Source organism: Perca flavescens, chromosome 16 (assembly GCF_004354835.1).
Source record: "Perca flavescens isolate YP-PL-M2 chromosome 16, PFLA_1.0, whole genome shotgun sequence".
Lineage (NCBI taxonomy): Eukaryota > Metazoa > Chordata > Actinopteri > Perciformes > Percidae > Perca > Perca flavescens.
This window is the reverse complement of record NC_041346.1, coordinates 20,011,849-20,029,297: the sequence shown is the minus strand read 5'-3', so window position 1 is coordinate 20,029,297 and position 17,449 is coordinate 20,011,849. Positions and strand designations below refer to the sequence as shown.

Below are 17,449 nucleotides of genomic sequence, written 5' to 3'. Positions count from 1 at the left end.
GTTTTTTAGGAGTTTGCTCACACTAATACATGTAAAACATATAGCATTAATTCAGTAAGAAAGTGAAATATCGAACAAAAATAGGAGTATTAGTTTTAGTATAGTATTAGTACATTTTAAATTCTTTATTTGAAAGTCTGGCCCCTGGAGTGTCTGCTTAGAAAAATTCTGGCCCTTGGAAAAATGTAGTTGATGTTGATGAACTACACATTATGTTAGGCCTAGTTTACAGTTTTTTTCGATTGCTAAACGACAGTGGGCACAACTGGAGTCGCATATGCAAAACTCAAGCCATAGTCTGCATTACCAACAGTCACCTGAGCTAAACAGTTCACATCACCTGCAAAACTCATTCAAAGCAACACAACTCTTAACACACGTCTCAAAACAGGCTCAGTGCAGCCAAACACTATGCACAAGCCTCACTGAGATAACACACACTGTCACTCAGAACACACTGAGGGTAAAAACACTAGCATCAAACACCAATACAGAAATGACAAACTTTCTCATCTTTACAGTTTGAACAATTTGAGTGACTTGACACTACTCAATAGTTAATTTAAGGAAAAAATACAGATTGTATAATATACCCATATTTACATAAGGTAAACAAGAAGGAATGAAAATCAGCAGTTTTCTTCAATATAGTATTTTGTCTCTAGTAATTTATGGAATTACTGGGGACAAAAACTAAAGGTACATAACAGTAACAAAGAATAGTGTGACTAATCCTGCCTCTCTCCAGCATCATGTGGCAAGTTTTCTTCATCACATTGGATGTCTGCATCATCTCTAAATACAAATGAATGTAGCGTTTCCATTGCTTTCACCTCCATTACTTTCTGAAAAACCGTAAAAACGCAGTTTTACTATTGTAAACATATAGTGTTTTTCACTTTTTCTTTATAGCTGTGTACATAACCTCATGATATCTTTGCTCTTTTACCTGTTTCTCTCAAACGGTACAGTGTATAATTGTTTCATTCTTATTTGGTGTTTGTATACAAAAAAAGGCTTTCTGAGCTTTCTCTATATAAATACCGTATATGTTCACTAACTAGTCTAAAACAAGACACCTGCTTAGTCTTTCAACTAAAATTGTAATCAGCAGCGTTTGATAGGCACCAGACTGAAATCTATTCTGTTTTGAATGTGTGGTTAACAGTTTTGACAGCAGTGTGTTAGCATTTGGACAACTGTAAATCTACAGTGTTGTGCACATTGTGGTTAAAGTCATGGGATAAGTGTGTAGAGTTTTGAAAACTGTGTTCAAGCAATGAAAAACGAATTAGAGTTTGGTCCACATGAACTGCTGCTGTGCAGACTGTAGTTAGAGTTTTGCACATGACTCCAGTTGTGCCTACTGTCGTTTAGCAATCACAAAAAACTGTAATATGCAAATCAATACAATACATGTAGCAGGGGGTCCCTGCCCATCTCTCTTTCAGGTTGGCGTAAAACAATTTGAAGATCCCTGCTGTAGAACACTCATAAACACTCATAGTCACAGAAGTAAAAAGAAAACAACAACAACAAACAAACACAACAAAAACTGACGGATAGACTGACTTACTTAAATGTGTGTCCTGATTAATTGATTCTGGTCCAAGAGGATTATAACTCAAAAATGTTTCAATTTTTCAGGTTTTTATGGCATCTATACATGGCTTTTCTGCCTGTACTGTACTAAGGGCGAGAAAGTTTTCTTTCTGTGTGATTCAGTTGTTGAGAAAGGTGTGTGTGTGTGTGTGTGTGTGTGTGTGTGTGTGTGTGTGTGTGTGTGTGTGTGTGTGAGAGAGAGAGAGATCTCACACCCTACTGGAGCCTTATCTGATGTACCAAGATGAGCCATGTCCTGTACATTTTGTGTACAGGACTTTTCACTGGTTCTCCTATCCCACTCTGTGTGTTTCTTTTGAAAACATATATACCATGGGCACCTGGGTAGCTCACCTGATAGAGCAGGTGCCAATATATAGAGGTTTACCTCTCGACGCAGCTGCCGCAGGTTTGACCTTTATAAATAAAGGCCTGAAAAGCCCAAAAAATAATCTTAAGAAAAAAAGAAAACCTATATACCACGTTGCTTTATCTTTCTCTTATTCAGCCCGTTTGTCTTTTTTTCTCCTTTTTTTCTCTCTACTCTTCTCTGGATCGAATTCATTCAGCCTTCACTGTACAGACAGATGGTCAACATGTTAGACACTAATGCAATTTCTTATTATTTTGACCAAATGTTGAAAACATCCTTAATGTATAATGCCACCTTTTGGAAATGAATAAACTTATTAAAAAACCTTAATCGAGACTAGCTATTTTAATTGCTTATGAATTAAATAAGGGGATCATATTAGTATGCAGCACCATGTGAGTTACAACAAGGATGCAGTAATAGAAAACCCACTCCATTTCATTCTACTAATTAAACTTTTAATCATGCCTTTTTCTTTCCCACTTTATTTTTTTTTTCCCATTCAAAACCTCAGCACTTTATCTACCTTGAGGCACAAGTGTAACAGCAAAACTTTGTTAGGAAATATATACAAGAAAAAAATAATTACAAACCTGTAACCAAACAATTTTACTGCTTTTTGAGTGATTCTCTTTAGTGGGATTGGTTTTAGAACGGTCTGAGACAGCATGCTGGTTTAAATTAACAAGTTAGTGAATTTAGTTGTGGTCAAATTGCTCTTGGAGACACTTTAGACTGTCCCTCCAACATAACAGAATTTTCAAAAGGAAATGTTTTTTTCCTTCTTCTTCTCACCCCTGTGGTCTGCTCTTTGTGAGCTGGTGTGGCTGTGAGCCACAGATAACACAATGTGGATATGACACTCCCTGGATATTCCCTCTGCTTTCACTTAGATTTAGATTAGAATGCTGTAGTAGAGTCCAACATCAAGGGAGCTACCTATCAAAGCCTAAACTCAGTCCTCTCCTCTCCCACAGTTTTGCTTTGTAAAATGTTTGGCAAATTAAGCACCTTGTGCTTTATCCCCTTTCCTTTTTTTGCCTTTTCCCCCCGACAATCATCAGAATTAGAGATGGCACTGGAACTATTTTTTCACATTAGATTTCATGCATGACTTAGCACAGCTTTGATCTATCAAACATGAAACTTTGCATTCCTTAAACTTAATAAGACTGTGGAGGTTTCAGTTTTACATTTTGGCATGTTTAGTACCAGAGTGCCTACTCTATGCACAGCTTTATTGGAAGCTAAATACAGTACAAGGTGGTATGGTATCAGGATATGTTATTAGCAGAGACTAGTTGTACTCATGCAAGAGGAATTCATTGATCCTGGCCCAGTCTCTCCTGTCACTGAACAGGAATTACATAACCTGGCACACACTTATGTATCCAAAACATGATGTAATCAACCTATTTGTATTACAAATGAATAGCTGGGCCAAAGACATATTATGCATGTGAAAGCCGTAAATGTGAACCCACTTTTAAATGTACCGATTATTGTTATTTTTTGGAACTTAAACTTTTTTTTTTTAATTAAAAACAACTTTTTAGTTCAATCTGGTTCTAGCTTTACTATAATTGGGATTTAAATACACTTTTGTTCTCCCACATTAATTTGTTCGTTGTTTGTTTGTCCTCTCTGTGGGCCAAATCTTAGAAACCCAATAATATTGGTTTTGGCTGGATCCTTACTTTCTGCCTCTACTGGGATCTTTAAGTAAAAATAGCTTATTTTGGGGGTGAGAAATAAATGAAAGAGGGAATTAGTATGTGGCAGTTAAATGGTCTAACAGCTGAATAAATCTTATTATACTGTATGTTTCAGCTGGCATGATATGTGATATTTTTATTTTCTGTTAATATCCTAATTCCTTCCATCTGATAGTATGCATTATTGATTATCATCATCAGTTGAATTGGTGGTATGTTTTGAATAACAAAACAGCAGGGGCTTTCAATATATGAAGCAGAAGATTGGAATAATGTTTGTGTAATTTGATATTCAACCCAAATAAAGAAAACACGTACTAGGGATGGAAAATAGCAAATTGGTTGCATATATTAACTGGACCAAAGAAAGATAAAAGGCCCTAGAACCTCCACAAGCCATTACCTTGCAATGACCAAATCACCTCCAATATGGCTGTCATAAATTAGCACCAAAACAAAAGCAAACTCATTTGCTTCTTTCAATCCCCAGCACATGCTTTCTCTCTTTTCTCTTTCTCCGGTTTTCCTCAACAGCCTATCTTGGAAGAGCCATGAGCCTATCTTGGACGATTTATGAATATGTTAGAATAGCCTGAGCCAACAGTTTTCAAAGTGGTGAAGTGAAAATAAATTAAACTGGCCCTGTAGGCAAGTCGTGCGGAGAGTGATGAATTAGATACTCATTGCTCTGTCGCTCGATGCCTGTCCCTCTTTTCAAGTGAAAACGCTGCAAACATGGGGAAGACAAACAAACATAGAAATCAATTAAGTTGTTTTTGATGACAGACTTGAATTGACAGAATTGATTTGGAGACTAAATTAGATCAGGAAACACAATGTCCTTGGTTACCAGAGAATCATTTACTGAAGAAAAATCTTTGATTCAAAACATGGAGAGCAGATGAGCACAACAATAAACACACATTTACATCATCTTCTCTTTGGCTCAGTTGCGCTCTCTCTTCCTCTGCATCAACAAAGTCTGGTCTTTAACCTTCTATCTTTTCCTTTCTCAAAGTTGGACTCACCACAAAAATATATATTAATCTAGTACTAATTGCACAGTTAAACGGATTGTTCCAAGTTATTTTGATTTAGAAATCATAGGTTAACTTGTGCTGTATCTCATGGATTGTCACAGTAGCGTAAGTATTTACCCACCTCTTGGTCCGAGGCAACCATTTTCTTTATAAAAACATGCATCCTTTTGCCCAGAGAACTGATAACGCAGGATCATTTTCATCAAGATGGATGGCTACACACATTTTTTCACTTCTCTCTAACATTCTGAAAACCCAGTGCCTGATTAAATCTTGCCATGTTGACCTGGAGGTCAGCTTTCAATTGGAAGTGGTCAATCAAGAGTGAGTTTCCATTTGGACCAGCATGACCATAAATCTCCTTTTTCCCCCACTCAGTCTTGCCAGCTGCAGGCTGCCATTTCAGCAAGTGCCATGGTTTTCCACTCACTTTTTTCTCTCTCTGACAGACCGAGTTTTATCAATTGATTGGGGGGTTTCTTTACTTTATTCTTCTTTTGTATTTAGGGCCTTTAGCAATATTCAACTGTTTGTGTAGCACATTGCTTAAATTGTTGGTAAGAATGTATACACCAAAGTTGTTACATTGTGATTAAAAAGTTTTTATAACTAATAATACTTTCGGGTATTATGAGGTCATTTTTAGAAATATTACATATTTAACACAAATTAAATGATTTACAGGCTCACAAACTATAATACATTTGCATTATAATTTATTTAGATTATTAGAAGCAGTTGAAATCATGTGTTTATGTAGCCATTAAGATGATATACACAGTCTTATATTAATTTAAATACTGTAGTACAGTACCACACATACCTTTTAAAAAGGTTGAATATTTAAGTAACAAAATAGGCCACCCACATAAGATCTAGCTTGTGTACTTTGGCTCTTAATTTGGGGTTTCTGTACAACAGTTTAGAATCAGCAGATTTTTTGTGTGTACAGTGTACAGCATACATGTGCCTTCCAATACAAATAGATTAACATTATTTCTGTATTTAGGGATGTTTGATGTAATTTCTGTGATAAATCTGGGCTTTTGATCTGAGACGTGTATACAGCATATCTTGACACTTTGAGGGCAGTTGTATCTTTTGTAGCTGAAATGGAAATGTCAGAGCTTGTCATACGTCTCTCCTCCCCCTCTCCAGGGTTCTTGTAAAACATGTGATTTCTGCAAGAGCCCGCAAAGGGTGTGTACGCGTGCTCGTACACGTATGTGTTTCTGTGTGTGTGCATGCACATGAAAGTGCGACACCAGTACGACATCTCACCAGCTGAGGCCCTACTGATACTGCTGTGCAGGGACACATAGTAGCACATGACGAAACAGCTTGAATAGTGCGACTGAAGTGCACAAGCGGCCAACAGCAACCACATCACATATTCTTGAAACACAGCTGATACTTACTCAGTGTGTTTAGGAGTTTTTTGCTAATTTAAAACACAATTACTACATTCAACCCGCATAGACAAAAACTTTGAAAGCATTATCGACTTTACGCTTGGTGTGTGTATTGCTGAGAACCCAAGGAAGTGCAGTGTTGAGCCAAAGCTCCTGAGATTTACAGGACATATTCATTAGTAGTGCGTTATGTACACACTGTAGTGTATTGAGAGCGGACCCCTGTTAATTGTTACAGGTTACAAGTTTATCACTTACTACAGTGCATTCAAGAACAGATGAAGAAAGAGAGGCTGCAGATATTACGTTGTAGCAAACTCAAACATTACAAGCATTAGCGATGTAACTTTCGAAATGAATGCTTTTGTTCCCGGAAATAGCCTCGTCCCAAATAGCTAGCTGTTAGCAAGTGACGCGTATACTCTAGCATTGCTAGGGGACACAACTATGTCATGGCAGGTGAATTGCTCAGTACAGGACCCAAGGAAGCGCAGGTTCAAGTGTTGTTTAGACGAGCGGTTCTTGAGAAAGCTGCAAGCAGCAATAGCGGAGGCCAAGCTGTTGGCCTGTTCGGAACAGGTATGTTTAGAACGGGCACTGCACTATTTCCGAAAAAAAAAGAGAAAGAAAAATACATTCACCCTACTGTGACCTTGCACACAGGAAAAGGAGAAGAAAAGTAATCACTAACTTACTTTTACTCTGACTCAACTTTTGTGTCTGTGTCCAGTGTGCAGCACAACTGGTAATAACTCAGCACCATGGAGAGCTCATCTGCCTCTCCAGACTGCCTGCCCTCCTTAATCCAGCAATTGCTTCAACATGCAATTTCAGCATTTCCCTTTTTTCAGGAGGCAGGAGCAGCGAGCCCTGAATGCAAGGCCATTTTTATGTTATGTTTGCTTTTATAGTGATTACTGCACCTGCATTCTTGCTTGATTTTTGTGTTAACAATATGAATTAGTGGGTTTCTTCAAAGCTAACACTAGAGGTATTGTGTGAAACACATTGTGTTCCGCAAGTCTTTCTGTTCGACACGGATAGAGCTGTGTGTATCACATATGCATATGCAGGCTCTCGTATGTTAAAATGTTCTCTGAAATGGGATTTGCCACTTCTCTGTTGTTTTGCTGTTTCAAATATATGCATGCCTAAAAATGTATGTACCATAAAAATCCCAAAACCTCAACAGACCACTCAGGGATGAAAAACATTCTTTGTGCTGCACTTTGGACATATTTGAGATGGAAGTATTGCCCCAAACAATTATTCCCACACAAAAATACTTAAGTAAGATTGTACAACACAATTTGGAGTCCACAGCCCCGTTCAAGTGTGCTGGGAACACTTATGATAATCTACGATAATATACTCAGCACAGAAACAGCCACACATAATCCACTTAAATGCTAAGTACACCTCATTCAGAACTTTAAAAAATGCTAACATATTCTGAAAGCTAGCTCCAGTGGAACATGTTATCCTCTGTCAGGCCCAACACAAACACTGCCAGAGACCTAAAGCGCCTTATGTAAAGAAATGAAAAGTGGATAAATAGCTACTTTAGCTGCACCTTTACCTCATAGTTGTGGAAGAAGTGCTCTCGTGTGAAATGGGCCAACACAGCAAATCTTAAAGCTATATGCCCCGTTTTAAATATCTAGGGATCAGCAGGGCAGACTAGGCAGGCCTGAACTGGAGAGAAACAGCCAATCTTCCAGTTCAGAGGTCTTTGGTTTTGTATCATGGCTGCAACGATAACCTCCAATGGTAATTTAATGCCGCCATTCAAGTAATGCACTTTATTGCACCAGTGGATTAAATAATGATTATTTTGCGAAATTGCGGCCACACAATGGTCAATTAATCTTTAATGAAAGTGTAACTTATGAGGCGGAGCGTGGCATTGCAATAAGCAGGCAACTGCTTGCCAAGGCAGTTACAAGCCTCAGTTGCGGCCTACACTCCCTATCTATCACCATGTAAAAATAGAGCACTCTAGAAAGAGACATAATGAAAAGGCAAAGTCACAGTTGCAGAGTCTCCGTTTTTAGCATTCATGGAATGTTTAGGGGGCCTATATCCTCAAATGTACGTGAAGGAAATATATCAGTCTCTGATGTATGCAGTGAGATTAACTGCCATTTTGAGGTGTTATTTATTTAGAGCAAGCCAGGCATAGGGGTTGCAGGGAATTATGTGCACTGACAGAGCATGAAGTTGGAGGTTATCAAATGGCTGCACGGGAATTCCAATATGCACCTATTCATTTCATCAGCAGGTCTTTAATGATGGGAAGTGCAACTCCCTCCTCCAGTATCGAGTGTTTTTCTCAACAAATACCTGCGTCAGAACCATATAAACAGTTGCTTTACAGCCCAATCATTCTCAATGTGTTCACATGTTAGTGCACTAACACAGCAAAGTACGGAAAGTCAAAAAGATAAATGTTTTTACTCTGATTAGTTTCTCATTTCATTTTTGGCCCGAGGGCTCCAATTCTCTTACTCATTCTCCACTGCACTAACAAATGTTGATGGATTTACTTTTATTGCATGACATCATTTCTACACTGGAGTGGGAGGACAAGACATCAAATTTCCAATACTTGAGTACGTGCTTGGTGGGAGAACATAGAGGAGAGCAGAAGAGGTGAAGAAACAGGAATGAGGAGAGTGATTGATGGAGTGAATGAGAGCCAAAGGATGATAGGGGACGAGTCAAGGGGGCATGTGCATGAGTGTGGCGGGAATAGGAGTGAGTGTAATGAAGTAAGACAGAAGAGATGTGTACAGAGACGGAGTACGAGGTAGAGCGAGAGAGGCTTGGGAAGAGAAGGGACAGAAACATTGAGAGGAAAAGAGAGTGGAAAACAATAGATCGCAAGACTGATAGTGCTGAGCTGAATGTCAGCAAACCGAACGATTCCCTCCGCAATCTCCCGGTACCAACACAGTGATATCAGAGGAAGAAAACGTGCGTGTGTGTGTGTGTGTGTGTGTGTGTGTGTGTGTGTGTGTGTGTGTGTGTGTGTGTGTGCGTGTGGTAACGTTGGAGGTGTGAGGTATCGTTAGACAGCAGAGGGAAAGAGGGAGGGCTGAAGCACTTGGTGTTATTGTGCACCCGGCCGCTGGCACCAGCACTGTCAGTAAGCAGCGTTGATCCGTGAACTTGCCATCTGGATTCTCCCACAAATCACATTAAAGTTTCAAGCCCAGGAATACATCAAGCTAAATGAATATTGGATCCAGGGCCCGCAGACAGGCCTGATGGAGAAAAAGCCCCGTGCAACCCAACTCTTTTGTGGTCAGACATGATCCATGCATCCCCTTTACTCCCTCCATCCCTCCCGCCTTCTGTTCCCTTCATCACTGATGGGCAGTGCTTCTGATGAGGTGTAGAGGAGAAGGGAACCTGCTGATATCCAAAATAAAGGTACAGAAGAAAAGGTTTCGTATAAAGACTAGTTGAAAGTATTATTGTGCTGAATATATGCAGAGGTAAGAAGTTTGATTCGTGGCAGCCTTTTATTTGAACTGAGATCATGATTATATACAAATATGACTATGAACTATTAGCATCAATAACTGATATGCAGAACTGTCAAACATTGCTGAATGAAACACCCTAACAAAGGCTGTCACCATGACGATGGATGTTGAAGTTGTCATGTGTTTCAGAGCTAAATCTTGGCACATATTTAAACCTTCATTTGCTTCTAAATCACCCCCAATTTTCAGTTTAGCGTGTTAATGAAATGAAAAATGGGAATGTGAAAATAAGGAGCCTTAATTGCCACATGATTATGCATTCTAAGAGATACCATTCAACTCTACGACAATGCCCGGAAAATGATTCATATGTACAGTATGAAATTATAGGCTTACTTTCCCTCTCATTTCAGCTACATTATGTTGATTTTGCATACATGGATTCCTATTTCCCCCCAAAGGTGAAAATAATATGTGAGCGAAAAAAATAATGCAATCATTCGTCATTCAATAACATGTTATGTTCTGGTTCCTGGTTGCATATTTTCTGCTGAAGCACCGTTTGTGCTCAAGTAAAACCTATTAGAAAAATATTGCCTCACCAAGATGCCGTTTTACACAAGAAGGAAAAAATCTATTTACTTATTTTCCAATCCAGTGGATTGTAGAGGTAGGGATTTATTTTCCCCAAGCCTGGACTGAAGAGAAAGGCTTCACTGTTAGCTGTTCAAGCTTTGATTCTATGCGATCCCCAGGGTGAGATATGGATTGGCTTGGAGTCTAAAAATTATAAATACCTTGTCAGTAGTGAGAGTGAAGGGGTATTTTTAGCTTCATCCCCAAATTGGCCTCTAGATTAAAAATGCATCTGTTGTCATTAGCGTACAATTAGCAGAATGCTGCAAAGTTGAGTATGTAAACCACGAGCAAATATGAATGATAACACTTATTGTACACAGTAAAGCACATGATAACAAAATGCTCACGAAGGGAAACAAATTCCATGCTAAATAAACCAACACAGCACAAGCGAGCAGGCATCAATCACTGTTATACAATGTCACATGATGAGTGACCCACCACGGAACAGACAGCTCAAGTTGAACATGGTCGAGCTTTGAAGCACATCCTTCGGAAAAATAAATGAGTTCTTATAATACAAAGCAATCCTGGAAGGGCATTCAGCCATTTCACCGCCGCTTTTTACCATTCTGGTAACTTTTTTCTCACATATGTGTTTGCTATATCTGTGAAGAGATACCGTGCAGTGAACTGTGCATCAAAGCTGCACAGTTCAGATTTCTTTTCTTTTTTCAATTGCTTCACTGATTTCCAACACAAAGAAAATTGAAAAAGGATTGGAATGCGTTTTCTTTCTTGAATTGTATTGTGTAATAGAGACTTTTTAAACACATTCTGTTTAGCTAAAACCTCCCATTTATCTCTGTTTCAGGTCTTCAGGTCATTTTCCCAGAATACCTGCAGGAGAAATTTGTCCAGTCAGCTCTGAGCTATATCATGTGCAATGGAGAGGGGGAGTATGTGTGCAGTAACAACCAGTGCATCTGTCAGTGCGCCGAGGAGTATCCCCAATGCAACTGTCCCATCACTGACATCCAGATCATGGAGAACACCCTGTTGGGGATGTCTGAGTCCTGGGCATCTTCTTATAAAGACTTTGAGAGCTCTGGTAAGATAGAAATTCCTCCAGTTTTTATTTACCATGACATTTATGAAAATAGTGTATTGTGTATGGTGTTGTGCAATTTTGCATTTATGATAAAGCTTTATATGCATGTTTTACTATTTAGAAAGGGAATAATTCCTGATATATCTTAATGATATTTATCTTAATTCTGAAGTGCATCTCAATAATGGGCACACATGCAGAACTCAGGTAATTAAGGTAATCTTGCAATTTTCTTTTTGCTCAAAGAACATTTAAAAACACATTTCATAATTTGGCAGCCTAGTCCTTCCTTGGCTCACTGCCAAATCTCCAAAATTGATAGAACATTAGGTTTTCTTACGTTCACACCAGAAAGTAGTGTGAATCCTCCATAGTGCTACAAACGGTCAATGGATAGGCAGACGATGCAACTTTGTTATTCCAACACCAAAGACTGGCGTTTGCTTCCTGTCTCTAACCAATGGTAAAACTGTTTCCTTTAACCATCACAGCAGTCTTTCCTTAACGGCAACCAAGTGGTTTACATAGGGGCAAAAGATTAGAAAATACTCACATGGGCCATCTTTGTAATGCACTTACAAATAATAATTTTGTTATTTGTTGTTTATAAGGAATGAGTGACTGTGAAAAAGACAACTTTTAAATGTCAAATGCTTGAATGTCATTGCACGTTATATATTCTCTCCCATACAAATTTCTTTGTTTTCATTAAATGCAAAAGCAGATCCCAATGGGTGTGATAAAACATTGGCCACAGTGAGGAGAAAATGCACCGCTAGTGCCCAGTTGTTACATAGCAAGTCACCATCTTTATCTATTATTTATATGATATAAAAGTGTCCCAATAAAACCTGCCAGAAGCAGATAAATATATGTATGTACCATAGAAGAAAGTTAATGTGAGTTGTGGAGGTCACTGAGTGCAGTAAGTCAGTGAAGAGATGGTGGAAAGTGCACACGAAGAGGCCAAAATAAAAAGGATTTATATAAATGTTTAATTGGCCCAGAATGCAAAATGCAATTCTCACACTTACCAAAAGAAGAACTAAAGCAATCAATAACTCCCAGAGCCAGAGGGCCTTTGTGGAACATTTGTCAAACTGTATAACTTTGTCTTTGGTTTAAAAAAGAAAGTGATAAAACCAAAATTACCTTAACTGTCCACTGTTACCAAAATTAAATGGTAAGCAAATGAAATACATTCTGTGACACTTTTCATCTGCTCATTGCAATTGTGTACAGTACCTTCTCTAGAAAGACTCCTGATTCCTCTTGGGAAAAAAACGTTTTTTGGCCTCGTCAGTTGCCTTAAAAGGAAAAGAGTTGATTTGATTGATGACGACTGATATCACCATCTACCAATCCCACACCACTACCAACACTGCTGTACGTGTGCGTGTCAAAGAACTTATGAATTGAGCTAGATATTCTACATGCACACATTGATTTAATAAAAGTTTGTAATACTTGCCAGTGTTATCGTTAGAATGGGGGGACAGTAAACTTTCTGTTAACTCTTAACTTAATCCTTTCCCCAAACTGCCGAAAGAAATCTTAGAGGACACACTGCATTTGATCCCAAATCGACTAGCTACTACAAGAATGCCAGCTAGTTTAGTTGATTCTGCAGATCTTGCATACATTTTTTAAATACAGCATTATTCTTGGTACAGTTACATGAGAAATCTCAATGGCGAGATTTGGAAACATTAGATAAATATGATAATATTAGCTTGATAAAAAGACATTTTGGGGATTTCATGTCTGGGGCCCAAAAAATTTGATGTAATGGCACAAGAGGTAAAGTGGGCTTACATTGTGAGAGCTGTAATCTATAGAGAAGGTGCTGGGTTACTTGAGATAAGGGTCATTCAAGGGACTATGTGGACTCTTTGAAAGCTGTATCGAGGAAAAGATCTTTGATGGCTTTGAAGTCTGTTTGAAAGGACTTGGCAACTGTTGAACTGGCATGACATGATAATGTTTTTTTTGTTGGGTGAGGAAATCCAACAATTTTGAATGGATGCTGGGGACACCCATCTTTTCTAGGAAAATGGCGAGGGAGGTGCCTGACATCTCTTAAAACTGGGTGGAGGGAATATGGCAAGCTTGAAACAGGGGATGAGAAGGAATCTGGCTTTCTTTGAAGGAAAGGGGGGAGGGAGCTCTGACATGCCTGGGAGGAGAGTGGAGGAAGTTCTGACATTTCTCGGCTGTGTCTGAAAAAGAGCTCTCAACTCTGTAGTTAATGCTGTTAAACTGTCTTGGAGAGGTCTGTAGGAGGATACTAGCTTAATTACTGTGCAGGTCTTTGCGTGTCTTGAGGATGGGGATCTTTTCTTTTAAGAGTTTGAATGTGGAGAAGCTCTGCGTTCTGTATGTTACCTTTTTCTCCACAACAAATATCATTTAGCAACAGGGTTTTATATATTAAGTGCATTCGATTGTGTGTAGCTTTGCATCATGTAGACCAGTGGTTCTTAAACTTTTTTCAATAATGTACCCCCTTTGAAATATGTTTTTTCAGCCAAGTACCCCCAGAACAGCGCAGAACATTTTTGGTAGAAAAGAAGCCTATTAAAAGAGGTACAAGACAGTGCTGCGCCATCAGTGTCTGATTTACTAAACAAAAACCTTTTTACTGAAAAACACCTCTACATTTCAAATGTTTAGAATCCATCAATAAATTCATTCAGCATTATAGTATTAAGTATTTTGGGAATAATTGTTGTTAAACCTTACGTACCCCCTGCAGTACTCCAAAGTACCCCTAGGGGTACGAGTACTACCATTTGAGAAACACTGATCTAGACTATGGCAGAATAAAGATAAAATATAACCTTGAGTAGAGGCAGTTATCTTTATGTTACACTACTTTTGCACTTGTCTTCAACTTGCCAGCTGACATGGCTAAGGAGACATTTTAGGCATTAAATTGTTCACTCTATTATTTATGATGTGCTTAAATTTATCTTTGGAGATAATAATGAGCTACTCAGAGTCATTTGCCTCAATATATTTTTTTAATTAGCACACCAAATAAAATATTACCTGTCCTTATGTATTTGCTGCTGGAGTCTTAGTAACACCTCCATGCCCTTTGTTGCTAAATAGTTGGAGGTGGTGGCTCTGAGAGCTGAGCTCACGGATTGTCTGGAAGGATTATCAGAAGCGGTAAGAGGAACATAAGGGCAATAGTCAATACTGGTGGAAACAAATTTGTTGGGGCAGTGCTCTTCAGTAAATGTGTGGGAGCACAGAGTAAGAAGGTGTTTACTGCACAGAGGGTTTCAATTGTCTGTAAATGCTCACAACAGAAGCAATCCAAAAAAGTAAATCAAAGACGTCCAAACACATATTAAGAAGATTGGTCAGAATTCTGGACGCTCACTGACTATTGCCACATTACTATTGGCACTGACACTCTTCTCTGTGTTTCTTTAAAATGTTAGAAGTCCCTTCTAAATGATCCCTTTGAAGTGTAGCAAAGATAAAACATTTCATGTTGGATCGATTTTTCAATTTTAAAATGATCACATTTGCTCTACCTTATGAACTGAAAACATGAATGCACATGAAAGCAACAACCAGGTGTAGTTATTTGTTTTCTTGCTCATCAGTTAATAAAGGTTCCTTCTGACAGAGTAAAAGTAAGTTTGTTTTGTGTCCTGCTCTGTTTAAAATGCCTAAACTTCTGTATTGTTTGCATCCCCTTTTGAAATACATGAGTACTTTTTGCATTGCTCTTTATTACAGTAAGCATTTTAGATGGACAACTTACAGATAGGCTTGGACTGGTGTAAACATCAAGCCTAACACCGGACCGATATACCTAATCTTAGTAGGTGTTGCACTAGGTGTCTCAGCCACTCACGAGGGAGACTGAAGAGAGATTCCATAATGAGAGTGCAGCGACTCGAGTCCTCCTGGTCGCGGTAATGCATCTATGTTGTCATATCGCTTCTTACCAGTGTTAGGCTGCAACTTGGAAAGTTTAGTGAGCTAAGCTACCGGCTATTCTACATTAAATGAAGCTTCACTACGTTAGCCCCCAAATAAATGAAGCAAGCTAAGCTACAGCAAGATGGCAAAAGTAGTTTACTACATCAAAGCTATTTTTTTAATACATCCATGTACTGGATATACATGTGCGTGTTTGGCCGTGGCCTCAGTGATCCTCAGCAGTTTTATTTCAGGCCGCAGCAGAAACCTCCCCTGCACTTGAGCTTCAGAAATTCTTGGGGAAATGAAATGTTAGCTTGTGTTTTGACGCTAGGGGTCACACAAGCACCAATTAATCATTGCATCGATGCATCGCAAAGTAGACCTAGACAATTCTGCATTGATGCAGTGACGGACCATGATCGATTATTGCCTACTGATGTTACTTGTTGATTTTCCAGTCACTGCTTTTTTAGTTTTTACCTTCTGTCTGTTGTCTGTTGTGTTCAGTCTCCGCTACATTTAGGAAGTGTCTTTTTTTTAAGACCAGATACAACAAAAAGGGAAGTTCATATATATCTGAATGCTTGAATTTGTTGATGAAAACCATGTGTAGCAATATATAATAATATTGAAGAGGTGACGCATCACGATGTATCAGGATATCGAATCGATTTGAATCCTTGACAGGATAATCATAATCAAATTGAATCATGAGGCCAGTGCAGATTCACACCCCTAGTGGACACTAGTGCACTACTTGATCAATAAAAGAGCTAACTTAAGCGACTGAAAAGCTATTTGATTCAGAAAACAGCAACGCTATTGAGAAGTAGTTAAAGTAACGCTGCTGCCTAACACTACTTGCAATAAAAGTTGAATTTAGTGCAGTTACGCAGTCAGCACAGATTGCTAATGTACTGTTGGCTACTTTTTAATTTGCCAGAAGGTTTCATAAGGACAAATGCTGGTTCAACCAGTTAGCATAAAATCTAACCGGTTTAGCCTCTTACACCAGACCGATTCAAGAGTTTCATCACTCAACAGTACGAGTCCTGCAACCTTTTGTTTGTTTGTAATTCTACCCAGAATGCTTAGCTGGATTGGGGTTGAACCAAGGGGGTAAGCTTTGCTTCAGAACTCAAACCTCCTATGGTGCCATTTTGATGCTACAAAACGATCACCTCCCGTTAGTATTCCATTGACTGCCATTCATTTTGACAGCAAATAACTTTACATCTGAAGCATTTAAAGACTCTATTTGTCCATTGTTTATTTCTAAAGAAACACGACAATGTACTGTATAAAAGGCTTCATTACCTTGTATCTCACGATTGTGTCATAACCAAGCAACTTACTGTCGCATAGCAGAGGAATTACCGTAGTACAGGAGAAGCTCGCAGGCAGTTTCGACTTACTTTAGCTGTTTAAGTTTAATTACTAATGTTAACTAGCATTTTAGTTAGCAATAATTAGCCTGTGGCTATGTTATCTCCTTACATATACCTACACTCTCCATCTCTGCAAGATTCGGAATGATTGAGATTTCTCTTGGCACAGCTACCAGAACACTTAAAACTTTCAGACACGTTGCTCACGTCACATTTACGTTGTCTCTCTCAGTTGGAGGCTTCGCAGTAACGCTCAGCGCTCACCGGAAAAGTGCTTCTAATATCCTTCACTGGTCTCCGTCCAGAGCAACGGGATCTGTTGGTCCATTCTTAAGTGTTTTGTAAAGCAAACCCACTCACCAATGTTGTTTACACTCTTATCATTTGTATTAAAACATACCAGTTGGCTCACAGATAAGATTGTTTGTAGACATCTTTTTTTCCGCTATGTCAACAAAGTTATACAAATTCTAGAGACTTTTATACTTGCTATGGAAATGTCAGTGTAACTTATCTGCTGCTTTCGTGTGTTACTTACTTGTGTAAAAGTTTGTAAATTAATATAAACTGCTTACCTTTACTTCAGATGTTCTGATTATTTTGACTAAGAAGTACAATACAAGGGCGCCTGGGTGGCTCACCTGGTAGAGCAAGCACCCATATGCAGTGGCGATGCAGCAGCCCTGGGTTCGGTTTCGACCTGCGGCCCATTGCTGCATGTCATTCCCCCTCTCTCCCCCCTTTCAAGTCTAAGCTGTCCTATTAACAATAAAGGCCTAAAAATGCCAAAAAA

General features: G+C 38.8%; 1 protein-coding gene across 3 annotated transcripts in view; it reads left to right on the top strand.

Moving 5' to 3' along the window:
* Positions 1-17,449, top strand: part of brinp1 (bone morphogenetic protein/retinoic acid inducible neural-specific 1) — a 159,086-nt gene that overhangs the window by 129,075 nt on the left and 12,562 nt on the right. For all 3 annotated transcript variants that reach the window (XM_028602441.1, XM_028602442.1, XM_028602443.1), the window contains one exon: positions 11,087-11,323. In XM_028602441.1, the coding sequence (XP_028458242.1) occupies positions 11,087-11,323 (237 nt within the window). The remainder of the gene's footprint in view (positions 1-11,086; positions 11,324-17,449) is intronic.